At 38.7% G+C, this 21,062-nt stretch overlaps 1 protein-coding gene across 5 annotated transcripts in view; it reads left to right on the top strand.

Moving 5' to 3' along the window:
* The window catches only part of LOC123517091 (zinc finger protein 83-like), a 28,293-nt gene that overhangs the window by 1,701 nt on the left and 5,530 nt on the right, over positions 1-21,062 (top strand). For 2 of the 5 annotated variants that reach the window (XR_006678389.1, XR_006678388.1), the window contains exon 2: positions 8,621-10,152. Coding sequence is in view for 3 of the 5 variants with exons in the window: in XM_045276967.1 (XP_045132902.1) it covers positions 8,693-9,703 (1,011 nt within the window). In the remaining 2 variants the exon portion in view is untranslated. Of the gene's footprint in view, positions 1-53; positions 225-8,620; positions 10,793-21,062 lie in introns of those variants that run through there. The other 3 variants (XM_045276968.1, XM_045276969.1, XM_045276967.1) reach the window with 2 other exon arrangements.

Below are 21,062 nucleotides of genomic sequence, written 5' to 3'. Positions count from 1 at the left end.
TGAGGTCATATGTCAAAGTGTTAATCCATGGGTCACTTCCTCTCCCGCTACAGGCCAGGATGGAAGCTACCTCTCCCATTCGCTCTCGTGTCTTCCAAAGCCGAGAAAAAGAGATTATTTACTCACTAAATAAGTATTTCTTGCAAGGAAAGGGTAATAAGGGGCCATTAATTGACTCTTCAAAATCTGTTGCCCAAACAGCAAAAGCTACCAACATGAGCGAGGTAATTATTAGAAGAATTTGTTCAACTTACAATTAAGCTTGCATGACACAGACATCACCAGCACATCCTGTGTTCTCCTCACTGACGAAGAAGCGCCATGCAACCGTAACCAACGTCGGGGTGTGCAAAATAAGCCATTAATAAAGATTAAAGAATAATTAAATATATCATAGTTTAAAGAAATTATTATATGAAAAAGGAAATCTATCATATTTAAACAAAATTTATAATGGACATTGAGATAAAGAGAGAGAGAAAGAGAGAGAGAGAGAGAGAGAGAGAGAGAGAGAGAGAGAGAGAGAGAGAGAGAGAGAGAGAGGTGGTGTGTGGGGAGAAACAGACAGACAGAGGAAGGGATGAGGCAGATTGACTGACTGACAGGCAGTCTTTTCTCAAATTTTAGTAATTCATAAGTAAGTACAGTAATACTCCGCTTAACGAACGTTCGTCTAAGGAATTTCTGGTTAAACGTACTATATAAAGTTAGACCAAAAAGTCTGCATAACGTACAACCACATCCGTTTTAGCGAATTTTCTGGGTTTGAATTTGCCAGGTGAGGGACCGAACGCGGCAGCTTCACTGTGATTGTCTGGCTCCCCGCCTGTCTCTAGTGCTCCTGGAGCTGGATCCAAGATTCTTTAACAACCTCAGAGCAACCTCCTGCCGCGAAATGGCATCCATGAACGCTTGGAGGTACGGTAGCAAGGTTGCTCTGAGGTTGCTGGGAACACCACCTCTGGAGGTGGTGTTACTGTCTTATATATGCATTTATGTTCACAAAACATTTCTATTAGCTTTTTACAATCTTGCCCCCAAGAAAGGATTGTTTTGTAATGCATAAAGTGAAATCTTACATGACTGAGTGCTAGTGAATTACTAATGAAATACCGCGGTATTTCATTAGTAATTCACTATCACTCAGTGCCACGGAGTCCAGGTTATCCTCATGGCATGAGTGTATATGAATACTAAGATATGATATCCATTATAGCAGGCAATAGAGGAGTGGAAACAAATTTAATATCGTGGTGAAAGACAACATGCCAAGCTAAAAAGGTCACAAGAAGAAGAAGAAGCAGCCAAGTCGCCGGAGTCTCCACCGTCTGTGGCCGATCTCATCATCTCTGCTTTATTTTTTGGTATTTCATGTAAGATTTCATTTCGTGCATTACAAAACAATCCTTTCTTGGGGGCAAGGTTTGTAAAAAGCTAATAGAAATATATATATATATATATATATATATATATATATATATATATATATATATATATATATATATATATTTTTTTTTTTTCCTTTTCTTTTTTTTTTTTTTTTTTTTTCTTCATGTGGTATGTTGGAGACCAGCCCGGAACGCATCCCCCCTATTTCCATTATTTCCTATGGGAAAATTACGTCTGCTTAACGAATTTCCGCTCTATGAACTGCTTTGACACCCCCTATCCTGTTCGTTAAGCGGAGTATTACTGTATAAATCTCTGATAGAAATGTAAATTCTATATACAGAGAGAGAGAGAGAGAGAGAGAGAGAGAGAGAGAGAGGTAGGGAGCAAGGTTCCCAGTGACACATAGGCTCTAATTCAATAATTTGCCCAATATAAAGTTTGGCACCACCGGAGGCTGGGAAATTCCCAAAAAAGCTAACGCCAAAATGCTCTTGATAAAATGGTCAGACTATAGATTAGGTTTGGTTAGGTTAGGATAAAGGTCCTAGATGGGTCAGGGTGGGGGTAGGGGAACAGCCCCTTTGCTAGAAGATGTTAGGATAGGTTTGGTTAAGTTAGGGTGAAGACCCTATGGGTGGGGTCTGGGGGGGTCAGGCCCCCAGCTAGTTTAGGCTAAGGGAGTCTGTAGACTTTTTGTCTCCCACCCCTCACCCAAAACCCCTAATTCCCCATGTGCCCCCAAACTTGCTGAGGAGGAAGGGGGTTATTTGAAAATAAGTAAGAAGGCACTATTGCTAAGATTTACCAACATCTACGTTAAGATAAAGATCCTAAGGGGGATCAGCCCCTGAGTTAGTTTAGGTTAGGAGGGGGTATCTGCAGAGGGTGGTGCAGTTCCCCCTACTAGAAGGGGTTTACATTAGGTTTGGTTAGGTTGGGATAAAGACCGTAGGGGGGGATCTAGGGGGGCGCTGTTACCCAGCCAGTCTGTGGGGGTCTGTGGGGGTGCAGGCTCCCTTGCTAGAGAACATTTAGGTTAGGTCTGGTTAAATTAGGGTAAAGACCCTAGGGGGGTCTGGTGGGATGCAACCCCCTAGCTAGTTTAGGCTAAGGGGATCTGTAGATGTTTTGGGAAGATCAAATTTTGCTAGATTTGTTCCCCTCTCCCCCAAAACCCCCAGTTCTCCATGTGCCCCCAAACCTGCTGAGGAGGAAGGGGGCTATTTAAAAATACATAAAGAGTTGCTATAAGTAAGATTTATCATCCAAATTTTTACTGTTACTGCTGTGGAGAGTACTCACCACCACTGGTGGTCACAGCTGGTTATGCCAACCTGTTGAAACTTATCTATTTAACCAAAACTAACTTACCCCTAACTGTAACCTAACCAAACTGAGCTTACACTGCCTAGTTAAGGTGACACACACCACTGATATTTCTTCCTCAGAACTTACCTAACCCAATTAAACTTACCTAACCAAAATAAATTAACTTAACATGACTACCAACACCTAGAAATTAACGTGAAGGCATAGTGGATAAGGTGGTGAGCTTGAGGTCGGGCAGTCGTCCACGTGCTGGTTCGAATCTCACCGTATATCGCCTTGATACTTTGCCATTTGTCAAGTGGTTTAAAGTTAGGTACATGTCACCATGATACCCAGGTTCTAGGTGGTTACACCAAAGATGTGCTTGAGTGGTGATATGGCCCCTAATAAATAGAATTGCCTGTGCCTCTAATGGGTGAAGCTTCAAAGTGCTTCCAGTACTCTTCAAGTTACCTACAGGCACTATAGGCCAGGATATATAATAAAAAAATAAATAAAGAAAAGAAAAACTTCATAAAATCTGGTGATACAATGGAAATAATTCCCCGCCTGCTCAGACATCTTTCGTAGATTGATTTAAATCCAGTTGCTTCTGTCCACAAACTGCTCTGATTAGATAAATTTATCATGTATTATTTCCATTGGTCAGTGGCTCCATATTTAAACAAAAGGACCAGTCGCCATGATTGAATTTACGCGTGCTCAAATAATGTGATAGTACACACACGAACAAACACGCTTTACGGTGTTCTTCAGTGTCTGTCAATCCATCAAACGCATGGGTGTCGCAACGCATTAGCTCATTCCCTCCCAAAAATGATAAATGTTTAAAAATTGTTGTCAACATTGTAAACAATTTGCAACGGATATGTATGGATTCAAATTACTCAGAATGAGAAGCTCTATATCAGTTAATTCAATGGTTCCCAAACTTTTCCTGAATGAGTACCACCTGGAAGTCTTGTACAGTACCACCTGGTAAAAAAAAAGAAAAAAAAAAAATCCCAACAAATTTATCAAACGAATTTATTCACAAGTAGAATGCACAAATTGACTAACAAAAAGGAACACAACTCGGTTAAATGTGAAGGATGCATTTTTTTTTTTTTTTTTTTTTTTTTTTTTTTTTTTTTTTTTTTCTCCACAAGCTGATCGATGCCAGATTTTCTTGTGTAAGGCAATAGTGTTGGACCTCAGTAACTCAGAGCCTGATAAGTCAGATTTCGTGATAAGTTTGACTGACTGACCCAGGGACTAAAGTTGGAGTTGAACTGCCTTTTTTTTCCCCCCACTCCTGTATCTCATTTTCGATTGACATTATCAAAATCTACTTCCAAATAAAAATTACATTTTAGTTGTAGTTGAATGTGATACTAAACAAAAGTTGATCAGAGTTTATGCCAATTTTATGAGAAAATTTTTGTTAAAAAATAAATAAATAAAAAAGACATATTTGCTCCTAAAGATTTTTCACAACTTTGTCTTTTTTTGCTATTTATATTCAACTGATTGACATGAAATTTTCACACACGATTGTGTATACAACAGTGACTTTATAGAGCATGATAGGATGGATGATAACTCATCACATCCTTGCTTCTCTAGAAAATATTTTCACGTGAAGGTTGAGAAGGCGCCATTAACAGCGTCACGGTAATTTGCTGTTTTACTCCTGAACTGGACACTCTCTGAGTCGTTGATAATGTGTTGAAGTGAGATAATGATACAGTAAAGTATTTATTACTCTTCTGGTCCAGCTTCATACCTCTGTCTCAACATAATCTTTTGTAATAGGGTTATTGTGAGAGTTATGTGATGTATAGTTCTGATGAGAAAAAAGTGTTGGAAAAGATCATAGCAGCCTTATGATATAGAGAGATGAAAGAGAAGTGTGGCAGTGAGGCATGGGGGGTGAGGGAGGGTCTTGGAGGGAAAGATAACACATGTGACAGAAGGGGAGAGGAGAGGCAAGGATTTAAGGTCAAGCTCTCCCAATGTTTGTTTGTTTCTTGTCTTAACTTCTTGAAGTTTCTGATTCTAATTCTCATCAATTTATGTCTGTATGCACATAAAGAGCTAAACGACGCACCTCTTCTCTTGATTCCTGGTCATGTACTGTGTAAGGCTTGAGTCATGCTATAATGCAATTGCATGAGACATTAAAAATGGCTTCCTGATGGGAAGAGTATTTAATTATTAAAAAAATACAGGCAACCCCCGCTTAACGAAGGGGTTACGTTCCTAAAAAACACTTCGTTAAGCAAAACTTTGTTAAGCGAACCGATTATAACAAGTATAACCCCTGATTTGAACTTCCATTGAGAGTAAGCAAAGCGAGAGAGCATCATAGTAAAGTAAAAGGTTTAATGAAAGTAAAAATTATGAAGTTTTTTTTTTTTTTTTTTTTTTTTTTTACATTACAAGGGCACTGGCCAAGGGAAAACAAAGTGTTGGAAAAAAAAAAATCCCGCTGGTTGCCAGGCCCTGTTAAGAGGAAAGTAGGAGAAAGAAAAACAAAAAATCTAAAAGGAGGGTCCAGTTAACGTAAGAGGTGTCTTGACACTCCTCTTTTGAAAGAGTTTAAGTCATAGGCAGGTGGAAATACAGACACAGGTAGAGAGTTCCAGAGTTTACCAGTGTAGGGAATGAAGGAGTGAAGATACTGGTTAACTCTTGCATTAGGAAGATGGACAGAATAGGGATGAGAAGAAGTAGAGAGTCTTGTGCAGCGAGGCCGCAGGAGGGGGAAGGCATGCAGTTAGCAAGTTCAGAAGAGCAGACAGCATGAAAACAGCGGTAGAAGACAGATAAAGATGCAACATTGCGGCGGTGACTTAAAGAATCAAGACAGTCAGTTAGAGGAGAAGAGTTGATAAGACGAAAAGCTTTAGATTCCACCTTGTTTAGTAAAGCTGTGTGTGGATCCCCCAGACATGAGAGCCATACTCCATACACGGGCGGATAAGGCCCTTGTACAGAGCAAGCAGCTGGGAGGGAGAGAAAATGGACGAAGACGCCACAGGACACCTAACTTCTTGGAAGCTGATTTAGCAAGAGTAGAGATGTGAAATTTCCAGTTTAGATTTTTAGTGAAGGATAGACCGAGTGTGTTTAATGTAGAGGAGAGGGAAGTTGAGTGTTATTGAAGAAGAGAGGATAGTTGTCTGGAAGGTTATGTCGAGTAGATAGTTGTAGAAATTGAGTTTTGAGGCATTGAACAAAACCAGGTTTTCTCTGCCCCAATCAGAAACAAGTGAAAGATCAGAAGTTAGGCGTCCTATAGCATCTCGCCTTGAGTCATTTAATTGTTGTTGGGTTGGGCGTCTGTTGAACGCTGTTGAATAATGCAAGGTGGTATCATCAGCATAGGAGTGGATAGGGCATTGAGTCAGATTTAGGAGATCATTGATGAATAATAGAAAGAGAGTGGGTGATAGGACAGAACCCTGTGGAACACCACTGTTGATAGTTTTAGGGAAGAACAGTGACCGTCTACTACAGCAGCAATAGAACGATCGGAAAGGAAACTGGAGATGAAGGTACAGAGAGAAGGATAGAATCCGTAGGAGGGTAGTTTAGAAATTAAAGATTTGTGCCAGACTCTATCGAAGGCTTTCGATATGTCAAGGCCGACAGCAAAGGTTTCACCGAAGTCCCTAAAAGAGGATGACCAAGATTCAGTTAGGAAAGTAAGAAGATCACCAGTAGATCTGCCTTTACGGAAACCATACTGGCAATCAGAGAGAAGGTTGTGAGCTGATAGATGCCTCATTATCTTCCTATTAAGGATAGACTCAAAGGCTTTAGAAAGGCAGGAAATCAAAGCTATAGGGCGGTAGTTAGAAGGATTGGAGTGGTCACCTTTTTAGGGACAGGTTGAATGTGAGCAAACTTCCAGCAAGAAGGATAAATAGAAGTAGAGAGACACAGATGAAAGAGTTTGACCAGGCAGTGAGCGAGTTCGGAAGCACAGTTTTGAGAACAACAGGAGGGACTCCATCCGGACCGTAAGCCTTCCGAGAATCAAGGCCAGAGAGGGCCAGGAAAACGTCTTTATAAAGAATTTTAATTTTAGGGATGAAGTAGTCAGAGGGTGGAGGAGTAGGAGGAATATGCCCAGAATCATCCAAAGTTGAGTTGGTAGCAAAGGTTTGAGCGAAGAGTTCAGCTTTAGAAAAAGAAGAGACAGCTGTAGAGCCATCTGGATGAAGTAAAGGAGGGAAAGACGAAGAAGTAAAGTTGTTAGAGATATTATTGGCTAGTTAAACATTTAGGTAGTTTAATTTAAGTCATTATAATGTATACTAATGTATGTATGTACGTAACTTTATAATGTTGATGATCTTAACTTTATGAAGGGAGGGAGAGTGAAACGGGAAATACACTAACCCGCAACCTGTGGAATGTAAACAAAGTGTGCATCATGGTACCGCATACAAAACTTATGTACCACATTTCCACAAGGCTTTCCATTTTATCCATTGTAGAGTCACGAGTTCAGGTGGTTCTTTTAGCTTTCAAGGAAGATATGGTCTCACCAGCCTTCTTAATAGAGTCTGCTGACTTGAAAATAGTAGACAGTAGATGGAGTCAAGATGGTGGCAAGCAATGTTATTAGCTTTCTGGCCTCTCTCTTGTCTGTGAATAATACCCAGCTTCACTTCGAGAGTAAGACACTTCCTGGGCATTTTGGTGGTAAGTTGAACTAGGGAAGATGAGCTGCTGGTGACGCTGTTATGTTTTGACTGGGGAGTGAGTGGTGCACGTGATCTTGAACTTGATCTTGATGCTACAGGTGATGCAGAATTTTTTCTGAGTCAGGCCTTTGTATCGGCAGTGCCTGTGTTGTCCACAAGAGGCTTGATCTTGATCTTTATTCTACAGGTGTCTCAGGATTTCTCCTGAGGCAGGCCTTAGTACCAGCAGCTCCTGGTGTATTCAAAAGCCTGTCAGCTTGCATGATACAGTGGTGCTTTCAAATTTGGAAAAAAATACTTGGATAAAACTTTGTTAAAGCGAGTTTGGTGTTCGTTAAACGAGCAGATTTTTTTTTTTTTTTTGTGGTGGGGGTTTTGGGGTGATTTCATGTAAGTCGGACATTTGTGTTTGTCAGACCAATCTTTCTCCTATTGGTCCAGGTTAGTGAGGGTCAACAGTAATAATTTTTCTAAGAAATTAATTAATTTGATTTAACTAAAAATTGCTTATGATCATGTACTGCCTGGAAGGCCTTCGCATACCAATAGTGGTACATGTACCACGGGTTGGGAACTACTGCTCCATATGATGAGAAGGGTAAGAAAAACCATGTTGATTATGGTGAAAGACTCCAAAAATACCCATGCAGTATTTGTTACTGGTCAGTTAATTGGATCAATTTGCAGTTTTATCCAGCTATGGAATCTCTGATGTAATTCATGTTTTTCTGGTGAGAAATATAGTGAATTGATTGATGGTATGTAACATTTCCTTTGCAAATTAATATTTTTCAAGTTATGACTTTTTTCAACTCCAACTTATGCCTACCTCTCATTCCCAATGATCTTAGGGGATCTGTGGGAAAATGAAGTTTTCAGGTGGGGGAGCATTAAATCAAGTACTATTGTGAATTGCAAAAGAAGTAGGAAATCAACAAAATCACATAAGAAATTGAAAATACTTTGATGGTGGAGGGGGGTGAGTGGATGCAGCAGCAGCAACCATGATTTCCATGGTTGGGTGAAACTGCAAATCGATCATTAATAATCCATCTTATTTTAACAAGACATTTCTTAATTTTCTTATATGGTTTTCATGTGGATTTAAGGAGAGAAAACACTCAATGTAACATAAATCTATACTTATTGATAGTAAATTTGATGACAATTGAAATGTAATGATCTTAATATTTTTCCTTCAGGTTTGATGACTGGATAAAGAAATAGAAACAGTGCATGTTGATATAGTCTGGAGGGAGTCTTGAGCAGTCATCATGAATGTGAATTTGCTTTGGGAACACTGCATCAAGTGTGAGTTCTGTGATGCAACTTTTGACAACAAAGAGACCCTGAAGCAGCACCTTAGACTGCACTCACGAAGAAAACCTTACAAGTGCAATGAGTGTGGTGCCAAGTTCTCCTATAACAGCACCCTGGAGTGGCACAAGAGGAGTCACACTGGAGAGCTGCCATTCAAGTGTGATGAGTGTGGTGCACAGTTCCTGCAGAATAGCATGCTGGTGTGGCATAAGAGGAAACACAGGATAGGAGAAAACTCACAAAACTCCTCCTTAGTTGTGAATGTTACAAACATTTATCCTCAGCAGAACGTACAGAGTCTTCCTACTATTTTCAGTCTCCCGAATTTGGTGAACACAGTAAACTCTTCAACCATCAATGTTGCAGCCACATGTTCAGCTGGCACTACCACTACCATTGCACACCCAACACAATTCCCAGTGAACGATATGAACCACCCTGTGTCAGTGGAGGGAATCATGCCAGCCATGGTCACACAGTCTGAGGTGGTACCTGACATGGTTACAGGTAAAAGAAAACTTGAAGGAGAAGAAGGAATGTTTCGATGTGATGTGTGTGGCACAGTTTTGTTTCATAGCTCTGATCTGAAGGCCCACATGCATACCAAGCACAATGTGGGTGAAAATAATCCTTTCCATATACTTGCCAAACAGCAGCAAGCCAGTGGTCAGTTTCTGTCGAGAAAGAAAATTATAGTAATTGAAAAACGTTACAAATGTGATCTGTGTGGTGCTGGGTTCAACACAGAGGGTCACCTGAAGACTCATCGCCAGAAACATGTGGTGGAAAGGCCTTATAAGTGTGAGAAATGTGGCTTGACTTTCTCCGATCATCCAACACTGGAGTCACATGAGCGGCGGCACCAAGCTGAGCGGCCCTACAAGTGTGATAGATGTGGTGCCACATTTTTCAGAGAGAGTCACCTTTACCGACACATCAAGAGACACACAGGAGACTTTGTTTGATAAGAGTTACCCTTACTGACACTGAGGGACTCTCTTTAAAATGCAGGGTACTTAAATGCAACTTGGAGCAAAGAGTGCAATATTTTATAGTAGTGAAACTTAGGAAGTGAAGGACAAACAGAAGTTTTTAATCAATTGGGATGAGAATGGTCAATGGAATTGCACATGTGCTGTACATCTTTAAATGACAGATTTAGTAAAAATGCAAATGAGAAACTTAGAACCACCTTGAGATGCATTAGAGAGAAATAGATTGTTTTAGTTTGGAAAGTTTAAGGGATGCAGAATTAGGTAAAAGGGATGAAATATATGAGACAAAATCCTTCTAAGTGAACTCAGAATTTTGCTTGACAAAGATTGCAACACAAAGAACTAATGACTAAGCAAAGAGATCCATTTGTTTATTTTAAGAGAGAGAGAGAGAGAGAGAGAGAGAGAGAGAGAGAGATGTTTTATAAATGAAAGCCCCTAACAGACACTGAATAGTAATTGTAGTGCATTTTTGGAGTCCAATGTGCAATTTGTTTGAATGCAGTAAGGTACAAATCTCGAAGTGGTTAGCAGTGTATTACATTTCTATTTAAGGCTTCCAAAGTTGGTAGATGAAGACCTGCAGGACCTGGGAGCTGAGGTGAAAAGAATGAGGCTAGGGGCTGTGTTTGAAATGGCTTGTTGACAGATGAACAGATTCAAAGGCCATGGGAGGAGGTTATTAATGTAGTCACATATATAACAATGACATTGCCTTGATTTCCTGAGAATAGGGAAGTGGTACATTGTAGGTGTCTATGTAGCAATACAGTTGGGCTCTACCATTTGCAATTATCAGGTGTCCCTTCAAAAGTATGTAAAATTCACATTTGGTACAAATTCACTAAAGACATCTTTAATCTTGTCTTTATACAATTAGCAAAAATTTGAATATTTAAGATACCATGTCTTTTCCTTATCAATTAAGCCACAGGGATGTTCAAATGGCTGTTACCACCATTATGTTCCCTGTTTGCTAAGGGTCTATGAGCTTAAAAGGCCACTGTAACATGCAAGAATACATCAATATGAGAATAAGAAAATAAAGAAAGAATAATTTCTGTTCCTTCAATATTTCCACTTGCAAATTAGTGAAAAGTTCACAAAGTATTAGCATTGAAAGCATTGTGACAACAGCCAGGGAGGTGATGGTGTAGTGGATAAGGTGATGAGCATGGGATCAGGCAGATGTCCACGCATAGGTTCGAATCCCACCACATACCGCTTTGAAGCTATACCATTTGTCGAGCGGTTTAAAGTTAGTTATATGTCACCATGATACCTAAGCTCTAGGTGGTTACACCAAAGATGCACTTGGGTCCTAATATGGGTACCACAATAAATTAAATTGCCTGCACGACTAATGGGTGGAAGCTGAACAGCACTTCCCACATATACTCTTCAAGTATGCCTACAGACACTATAGGCCATTACATAATAAATAAAGAAAAAAGCCATGCACAGCACTGAGCACCTGTCCTCCTTATGGAAACAAATCAGATAGAAATTCCATGAAATGTATGTTTTATACCTATATAGTGGAATCTTGGTTACTGAATACTCTCATTTTCTAAGAAAATTTTGAACTCAATTACTTCCGTTGCCATATCACAATTCAGTTGTCAAACAGTAACCATCAATGTTTATATTGTATATAAAGTCACCACATTTTTTTCATTTCTGCCATTTTTCTTGTTTTAGTTGAGTAGTTCAAGAAATCACAATATATGATCTTTTAACTAAACAAAGAGCTGGGCATCACTCTGTTATGTATACTTAAAAAGTAAAAAAATATGTTTTATTTGGACAAAATTTGTCTGGTGACTTTATATAAATGATACTTCAATGCTGCCAGCTACCTTTGAATATGATATTTTAAGGCTTAGCAGACTTCTTATGGTGTTCAAAGTGTAGAATATGCAAAATATAACGAAAACTCACCACACTTGTCATTTTTTCTGGTGACTTTACATTACTACAAATAAAATGTTGCCAGAATTATATTTTACAAGTGAACATGGCAAAACATTAATTTGCATGGTTCTTGTCATTGATTTATTATGATTTGTAGCTTGATTTTCAAGTATGTATATTAATGAAAATGCATAAAGAAAAAGCATAAATAAGAAAAAGCTAGATTTTATTCATATAAAAATAGACATGCCAATCCACAAGATATTTTGCAACTGAGAGGGATGACTTCTTCAGAAGTAGTAAAGATTTCTGCCAGTTCTGAAGACACTATTCTAGCTTTTACTAAAGGTTGGTGGGCTGGAACAGAATCTTTTGTGCTCATTAGTCTGAGGAATCTCAACCAAATCAGGAGGTCTCAATAACTGAATTAGCATCATGTGCCTCTTGAAAAACACCCTCATTAACTTCCATGATTTACCATTAGTGCTGGAAACTATGTTATGCAGAATAATGTGCTCTCTGTTCTGTAGTTTCTTTAGATAAAGGCTCTGTCTGTATTCCACCATCTTTGCAGGGCTGTGGAGGTGGAATTGACAAATCACTGTCATCAATAGGGATTAACTGATTTCTCAGTATGTGTGTCTTATCTACTGCATTAGGATTAATAGGGAAAATCTCATATTTGCAGAAACCCTCTTTGATATTGTGAGGCCCATAGACATTTCAAATGGTATCTTCAGGCTTCAGTATCCTAGGAACATAATTTTTAGCAATCCAGAGTTTTCCCCAAATCCATTGTCCAAGTTTGATTATCTTCTCAAGATGAGCCTTGAAACATATATACAGACATATGTGTGAGTGGTGTGAGGTGCCAGTGCAAGTAGAATCACATTATTTTCTTTAGCTGCATCAATGACCTCTGATGTACAATGAGAAGCATGACCATCTAATAACAATAAAACTGGTTTTTCATTGCTTGGTTTGGCATGAGGTATAAATAATCTTTTAAGCCACTTTAAGAACAAAGCTGAATCCATGAATCCAGCTTTTCTTTTCTATGAAAAAGTTGTGTTCCGTCAATATTTCCTTTAAATGAAAAATAACTCCTTAGTTTATTTACAGTGGAAAAATTAGCCCTCCTCCTGTCTAAACAAGATGGTTTTTCAAACACAAGCAATATGAGGATGCCCACCTAGCTTTAAAAGAAATCCACGATTGATAACTAGGGACCTTGTCTTTAAATGCATGTTTACCTGTGGGAGCTTTCTACAGACCAGGCATACATGATTATCTGATTTATTGTTAAAGAAAGTCCTCTACCTGCCATATTTTCAATCTAACTGTAATACATATATATATATATATATATATATATATATATATATATATATATATATATATATATATATATATATATATATATATATACATACATACATACATACATACATACATACATACATACATACATACATACATACAGTAAGCCCTCGTTTTACACTAGTTTAGTATACGATAAATTCGCAGATACGATAATTGACAATCACTACCATTTTTTCAATTTACGATAAAAAAATCGCACTTACGATATTTGAAACTCCCGCCGCCTGTGATTGTGGCGCTGCACTGCGATCAAGTCGGAGTCGGAGCAGTGCTTCCATTTTAGGGTAAAATACCCTAAACTAGGGTCATTGGACCCTTCTTAAGGTAGTGTTTAGGATAATGCATAAACTAGGGTAATTTTAGGGTAATCTGCCGTCCTATGGATAGGTGTGCTTGGAATGGTGCCAATCTGGTGGCAGGCTGGTTCTCTTTCATGTTCGATTCATGTACACAATCATCCCCGTGACTTGTATCATCCCTTCATTCCCCCACCCCATTTCCTTTCTCCCCAGTCTCCACTCACCCGTCTACTACGCGTACACGTTTTGGACCTTCGGACGGTTAGATCACAGTTCACACACAGTCAGTCACTTACGAGGACGAGTCCACAAAGAGCAGCCGCAGTAGCGGCTGTAGTGTGCAGTCCTGTGTGTGTGTTTGGGGGTGCGGGGGGGGGGGGCAATATTTAAACTTATGTATGATAAGGGTGTACTAATCAACAATTAATGGGCAACTTCGACAATCTAGGGTAAAACACTCGAATCTAGGGTAAAATCGACAAAAATCTAGGGTAAGATTTCATCAACCCATGGAAGCACTGAGTCGGAGTGTCGGACCAACAACAAACCAGTCACTAGACACTTTCGCGCCAGCACGACGAAAATATAACAGTGAGACTGTGCTCGGTGATTTACTTACATTATTTTCTGCATTTAAGACCAATTTCTGTCCAAAATGTCACCGAAACGTAATTTGGATCTTGGTGAAGAAGTGGGTAAGTGTGAACGAGCCAGGAATAGTTTAATGTTGGAAACGAAGCTTGATATAGTCAAGAGAAAAGAACTTGGGGAAGGCTCGTCAGCTATAAGTCGTTCCCTGAATTTACCACAGTTGCTACTGTTTTGAGGAATGCTTCAAGTGTTAAGGAGGCAGCAGCTAATGCTTCAAGCCTGCAGGTAAAATTGCTGACAAAACATCGGGAACCCATTATGGATAGACAGGCCAAACACGCCAGCATGCCCCACTCTCGTTGAGCCTCATTTCAGAAAAGGCCCTGTCTATTATTGAAACATTGATTGTTGAGATGGATGTTTGTTTACTTTTTTCGATTGATTTTCATACTGAGCTGGAACATATTCCTATCTAATACATGTTAAAACGGGTTTGGTTAACACTAATTTCTGTTTACAATAGCTTTTTGAGGAACGCATTTCTAGTGTAAAACGAGGACTTACTGTATATATATATATATATATATATATATATATATATATATATATATATATATATATATATATATACAGTACAGTACGGTATAGGGGGTAGAATATTAGGTTGGATTAAAGCGTGATTAGACGACAGGCGACAGAGGGTCTAATTCCGAGTGGGGGGAAGTAATTAGTGGGGTGTCACAGGGCTCAGTTTTAGGGCCATTATTATTTTTGATATATATTAATGACTTGGATAATGGAATTAGCAGTGACATTAGTAAATTTGCAGACGACACAAAGATAGGTAGATCAATTTGGTTAAATTTGGATGCCATTGCCTTGCAGGCAGACTTGGATAGGATGAAAGAATGGACAGATAAATGGCAAATGCAGTTCAATATTAACAAGTGCAGGGTACTGAGCTTAGGTAGAGATAATCCAAGCAAAGATTATCTTACACGATAGGTAACGAGGTTCTAGAAAGTTCCAAGTATGAGAAAGATTTAGGAGTCATGTGGTTCGTCAAAGGAAGCTATGCATAGAGATTAGAAATAAGGCGAATAGAGTACTATGATTAATTTTTAGGAGTGTTAAAAGCATAAATCCCGAAGTATTACTAAAATTATACTCGGCGCTGGTCAGGCCACATACTGACTTTGCAGTACAATTCTGGTCCCCACATTATAGGAAGGATATAGCTCTATATAGTTCTATTGTTGGAGTCAGTGCAGAGGAGGATGACAAAAAAATACAGGGGATGAGGGATATTCCTTATGAAGCGAGACTGAAAATAACTCAATCTGCATTCTTAGAGAGACGTATGTTAAGAGGAGATCTGATAAAAGTATTTAAGTGGAAGAGCTTTAGCAAAGGGGACATGAACGAAGTCCTTAGGATCAGTAGTGGGGACAAAACCAGAAATAATGAGTTTAAACTTGAAAAATTCAGGTTTAAGAGAGAAATGAGAAGAAACTTGTTTTCAAACAGAGTGGTTGATGAGTGGAACGGTCTCAGTGGTCATGTGGTCATGGCTGAGTCAATAGGGAGCTTTAAAAGAAGGTAAGTTTATGGATGGGGATGATAGATGGAATTAGGTAGCTTTAAGCACACAGGGAAGCTGCAAGATGCCTGGCAGCCTCTTGCAGCTTCCCTTTTCTTATTTTCTTATGTTCTTAACCAAGCTTCTTGCCCTATCCACTCCTACGGTGATGATACGCACCCTACATCTTTCCACGTCATTTCTGAGACAACCAACCCTTCAGGAAGTCAACAGATCACGCAGGGACGCCACAGAATGCCCGACTTCTGATCTCTTAAGATTTCTGATTGGGGCAGGGAAAACTTAGTAGTTTTCAATGCCTCAAAAACTCAATTCCTCCATCTATCAACTCGACACAACCTTCCAGACAACTATCCCCTCTTCTTCAATGCCACTCAGCTGTCTTCCTCTTCCGCACTGAATATCCTCAGTCTGTCCTTTACTCATAATCTTAACTGGAAACTTCACATCTCATCTCTTGATAAAGCAGCTTCTATGAAGTTGGGCGTTCTGAGGCGTCTCCACTAGTTTTTCTTGCCCCTCCAACTGTATATTCTGTACATAGAAGGGGCCCTGTATCGATTCCACTCACACAGTTTTATTAGATAGGGTGAAATCAAAAGCTTTCCATCTCATCAACTCTCCCTCCCCATAGGGTAGTGGTTAGCACGCTCGGCTGACAATCAAGAGGGCCCGGGTTCGAGTCCTGGGAAGGGGCGAGGCAAATGGGCAAGCCTCTTAATGTGTAGCCCCTGTTCATCTAGCAGTAAATAGATACGGGATGTAACTTGAGGGGTTGTGGCCTCGCTTTCCCGGTGTGTGGAGCGTGTTGTGGTCTTGGTCCTACCCGAAGATCGGTCTATGAGCTCTGAGCGTGCTCCGTTATGGAGAAGACTGGCTGGGTGACCAGCAGGCCACCGTGGTGGTGGTGACTGTCTGCAGCCTCTTTCTTACCGCCGAAATGTTGCATCTCTGTCTATCTCTTATAGTTATTTTCATAACTGTTCTACTGATCTTGTTAACTGCATGCTTCCCCTCATCCTGCGACCTCGCTGCACAAGGCTTTCTTCTTTTCACCCCTATTCTGTCCAACTCCCTAATGCAAGTTAACCAGTACTCTCAATCATTCATACCTTTCTCTGGTAAACTCTGGAACTCCCTGCCTGCTTCTGTATTTCCGTCTTCCTACGACTTGACTTCTTTTCAGAGGGAGGTTTCAAGACCTTATTCCTTAATTTTGGCTAACTCTTCACTTCTCTGTAAGGGAACCAGCACTCAAGTGGGCCTTTTTTTTTCAATATTTTGTTGCCCTTGGCTGACTTCCCTCCTGGATTAAGAAAAAAAAAAAAATCTCGTGGGGGAAGAATGACACTGTATTTATCAATGTCTGGAGACTGCCAAGATATCTATAGTGAATTATTTTGTATGAATGCAAAATAGAAAGGTTGAATTATGTTGTGCATGCGTTGAAATGTACAAATTACGAATAATTTTTGAGATACAAGGTTCATCTACTTTTTTTTCAACGACTTTTTAGAACGGCGACTATATAAGATTTGACAGTACCTACTCAATTTCATATACTGAAAGACAAACTAAAGCTGCCATTTATTGTTAATTTATGGTTTCTATAAATATTTACTTAACTAATATGCATTTGGAGGAACCACACTGGGTTAGACGATAATTCAATCTTTGAAATGAGTAAATGTGATGCAGTTAAAATGCCTTCTAAAGGTGGGTTCACACGTGTCAATACTCAATATGCGGCTGGAAAATGTTAGCAGCAAGAAGTATCAACAGAGCCCTGTGTTAGCCGGAACACGTTCACATATAGCAATATGATTGATATGATCATAATTTCTGCAGTAAGTGGTTTGTTTTTCTCTTCTTTCATTCTGTAAGGCTTCTTCTCTCACTTGATCAGTGATAAGAAAATACTTGTAAGGTCTAAACAGTATCTTCTAATTAGTTTTGTGTCATAAAGCTCATTCAGTACACACACGCATACTTCTTATTCCAGCTGTATGTTAGGAACAAAATGATCGTGTGATGACATGTCATTTAATTTGACAATCTATTAGTAGTCACACATGTGTATAGATACTGCAGTCTAGCCGTCGATTCCATTAAAATATAATGAAATTAAACATTAGAAAAAAAGATCGCTTCACACTGAAATAATTAAGTGAACAAATCCAGGTCACAAACAGCCATCAATTACTTATCAAAAGAATGTAATTTCCACCACATCAATCCAACCTCATCCCTGCCCTCCGCCCACCCTAAAAAAAAGAGAAAAAAAAAAAAAAAAAAGATTAGTCTGATGTCGAGTGTTCTCAGTCATTGCCTTGAAGCAAGTGCGGGAACTGGCTACAAAGTGGGCGTTTTTGTTTCATTCTTTCTGTTGTCCTTGGCCATTTTTTTCCCTCTTACATGAAAAAAAAAAAAAATGCAGACCATTTCTTCATTCCCGAGCTGATTTGGTTGGTGCTCAGTGCTCGCCTTGAATTACGGTCATTTCGCCCACATACCAATTCGCCCACAAGTCAATTCGCCTACGAGACTTTTCGCCCGCATATAAGAGTCAATTCGCTCACAATTATTAAAAACCATCTACATACATGTAAGATGCAGAAAGTGGTGACAAAGAATTAAAAATAGACAATTATATATAGGATTCAGAAAGTGGTGACAAAGAATAAAAAAAAAAAACTCATTAAGAAATAGCTACATATATGCAAGATTCAGAAAGTAGTTACAAAGAATTAAAAAGAAACTTTTATTAAAAAAAAAACATGTTCAGTACATACTTGCAAGATTCAGCTGCGCACTGGGCTACTGAGATGAGCACATGCTTTCAGCAGATTTCTCACCCCTCACGTGCTCATCCCAAAGAGTAAATATTTTACCCTATAAGTCTCTATACTTTTTTCCGTTAGATCCATCGTTGCTCTTTTTTTTAAGATACTAATCTTGTGTAAATAGATGTCAATTTAGCCTCTGTGGAAAAGGCTTACGAGGATGATCATGGCCAGTTGCAAAGCATAGGTAATGAACCACCAACTCTAAACTAATGCGCGGTAAACAAGTCAAGTAAATTGATTGAACCAATGAACCATGAACACACACACATACACAGTTAGAAAGGTAAAAAATTACTTGTCCAGTCAATAACAATAAACAAGTGACAGCACACACGCACCAAACATCTACGCCAAGATAGAAAATACAATACAATGGGTGCCGTTGCAAAGGCTATACCCAGAAACATCATATATATATATATATATATATATATATATATATATATATATATATATATATATATATATATATATATATATATATATATATATATATATATATATATATATATATATATATATATATATATATATATATATATATATATATATATATATATATATATATATATATATATATATATATATATATATATATATATATATATATATATATATATATATATATATATCAAGTAAATTTTACATTTGGTACATTTTGTTCAGAATTGGTATGTTTGGATACTCTCTGGTATGTACTACCCCCAAAATTGGGTTGGCAACCTTGCCACAGTGTGGGCGGAATGACTCCATAGTGTGGCGAAATGGCATGTGGGCGAAATGACAGAATACCCTCACCTCACAGTAGCACATAGCAATGCGCAAACGCATCCACTCGCGCAAAATGTGGCCCCCGTGAGTTGCCCTACACACAGTGTGTGTTCTCTGTTGAGGGAGGGACGGCCTTGCTTTTGGATGAATAATTTCTGAGCGAGCTGGAGAAGTAGAGCTACCATCTTAGCAGTGTAAGCGTTGGTCATCAGTTGCTATTAAGTAGATGGGTGTGTGGTAACGGATTAATCCTTTTTACATAGATTGCTATTGGGAAATTTATTTTGGTTTCCGAATAGTTCGGATTCAAATCAGCTTCGTGGAATTAATAAGCTCGAAAAATGATGTTCCAGTGTATCTTTTATTATAGCAAAGACATCTGTAAACTCACAAATGAGGGGACTCAGTTGAATGATTACAGTATGTGCTAGTATCAGTAATTATATGCTTATCTGCATACATGATAATCAACCATGATGATGATAAGATGTATGTATACATATATGTAATGATTCAAAAATTGTGGCATGAAGATTATTAAGTGCGCATGTACGATTGCAAAATATTCCTCTATTGATATAATTATGTAATGAATAGTGTTTGTAATCTCTTTTATGTGAATACATACCTCCTACACTTGTAGGCTACAGCTCATCAGAGTGTGATAGTCACAAGAACTGTATTGGGATTAAAAAAAAAAAACTCATTTAGGCAAAATATAATTTATTGACATGGGAATTAAGCAAATATTCTTTACATTGACAGTGGTCACTCCCACAAGTATGATACAGAAGTGAGTTATTTAACAGTTAAAGAAGTTAACATTATATATACATGTTATGTGTTAAAGTGCGTGCGCGCGAACGTATTCAGGGTGTTGATAAATAAAAAAAAAACTAGTTGATTATAATTTATGATTTATGCATAATACTTAAATATACAAGAAAATGGAATAAAAGGGATATTATAAAGGTGCTATCACACGGACTTTTTCTGTTGATCTTTAGCCGCCGGTAGCGCTTGTTAAGGAGCACTTTTTCACACGCACAAAAGATATTTATTGGCATGTAGCTCCCAAGGACCGCTTCGGCGTCATCGCAGATCAAAACCGTGACCGTAGGAGACGCTTTGCTCAAATTGGACCTGCTTTGTGTATCCATAAAATTAACTTATATTTATCTAGCTTACCTTCGTCACTGAAATAGGTAGGCGCCCAGTTCTAAATTTTACCGAGTTCCTAATAGTTAAATATTAGGCTATAGATATGCTATGTATTTGCATTTGTGAAAAATGTCAGTTGACGCTAATTTTTTATTAAGCACAAACGCTGGATGCTTAACATGTATTGAGTACAAAAGAAAAAAAAAAGGATTGCAGACGCCCCATGTATGGATACTGCTTCAGAGCTACCGCTAATTTCTCTAAAATTTCTTTTTATTTTTCTTAGAATAGTTTTCATCCCTGGTATTCCCCGCTAATTTCTCAAAAATTTCTCTTTTTATTTTTCTTAGAATAGTTTTCATCCCTGTTGTTCCATATACACTTGTTTTTACAACAGAGATCACAGAAAGTAGCAATAGCATCCTTGGACCAAATAATTTGCGCCATGAGCCGATAGAATGTAATGTAAACAAAGATACCAACCAGTATTGGTGGCAAGATGACGATCGGTGGCGTCTCAGCCGCTATCTAGCCACCAATTACTGACGTCAAGATGTATGTAATGGTGACAAAATGCTAGTAAAGGTGTCCGTGTGATAGCATATTATACACTGTTTTGCATCAACATAAGTCATTCAGGTACGTCCGTCACACACACACACACACCACACACACACACACACACACACACACACACACACACACACACACACACACACACACACACACACACACACACACACACACTATTCATGCTCGTCACT

Source organism: Portunus trituberculatus, chromosome 41 (assembly GCF_017591435.1).
Source record: "Portunus trituberculatus isolate SZX2019 chromosome 41, ASM1759143v1, whole genome shotgun sequence".
Lineage (NCBI taxonomy): Eukaryota > Metazoa > Arthropoda > Malacostraca > Decapoda > Portunidae > Portunus > Portunus trituberculatus.
This window is presented reverse-complemented; position numbering and strand designations above follow the sequence as displayed.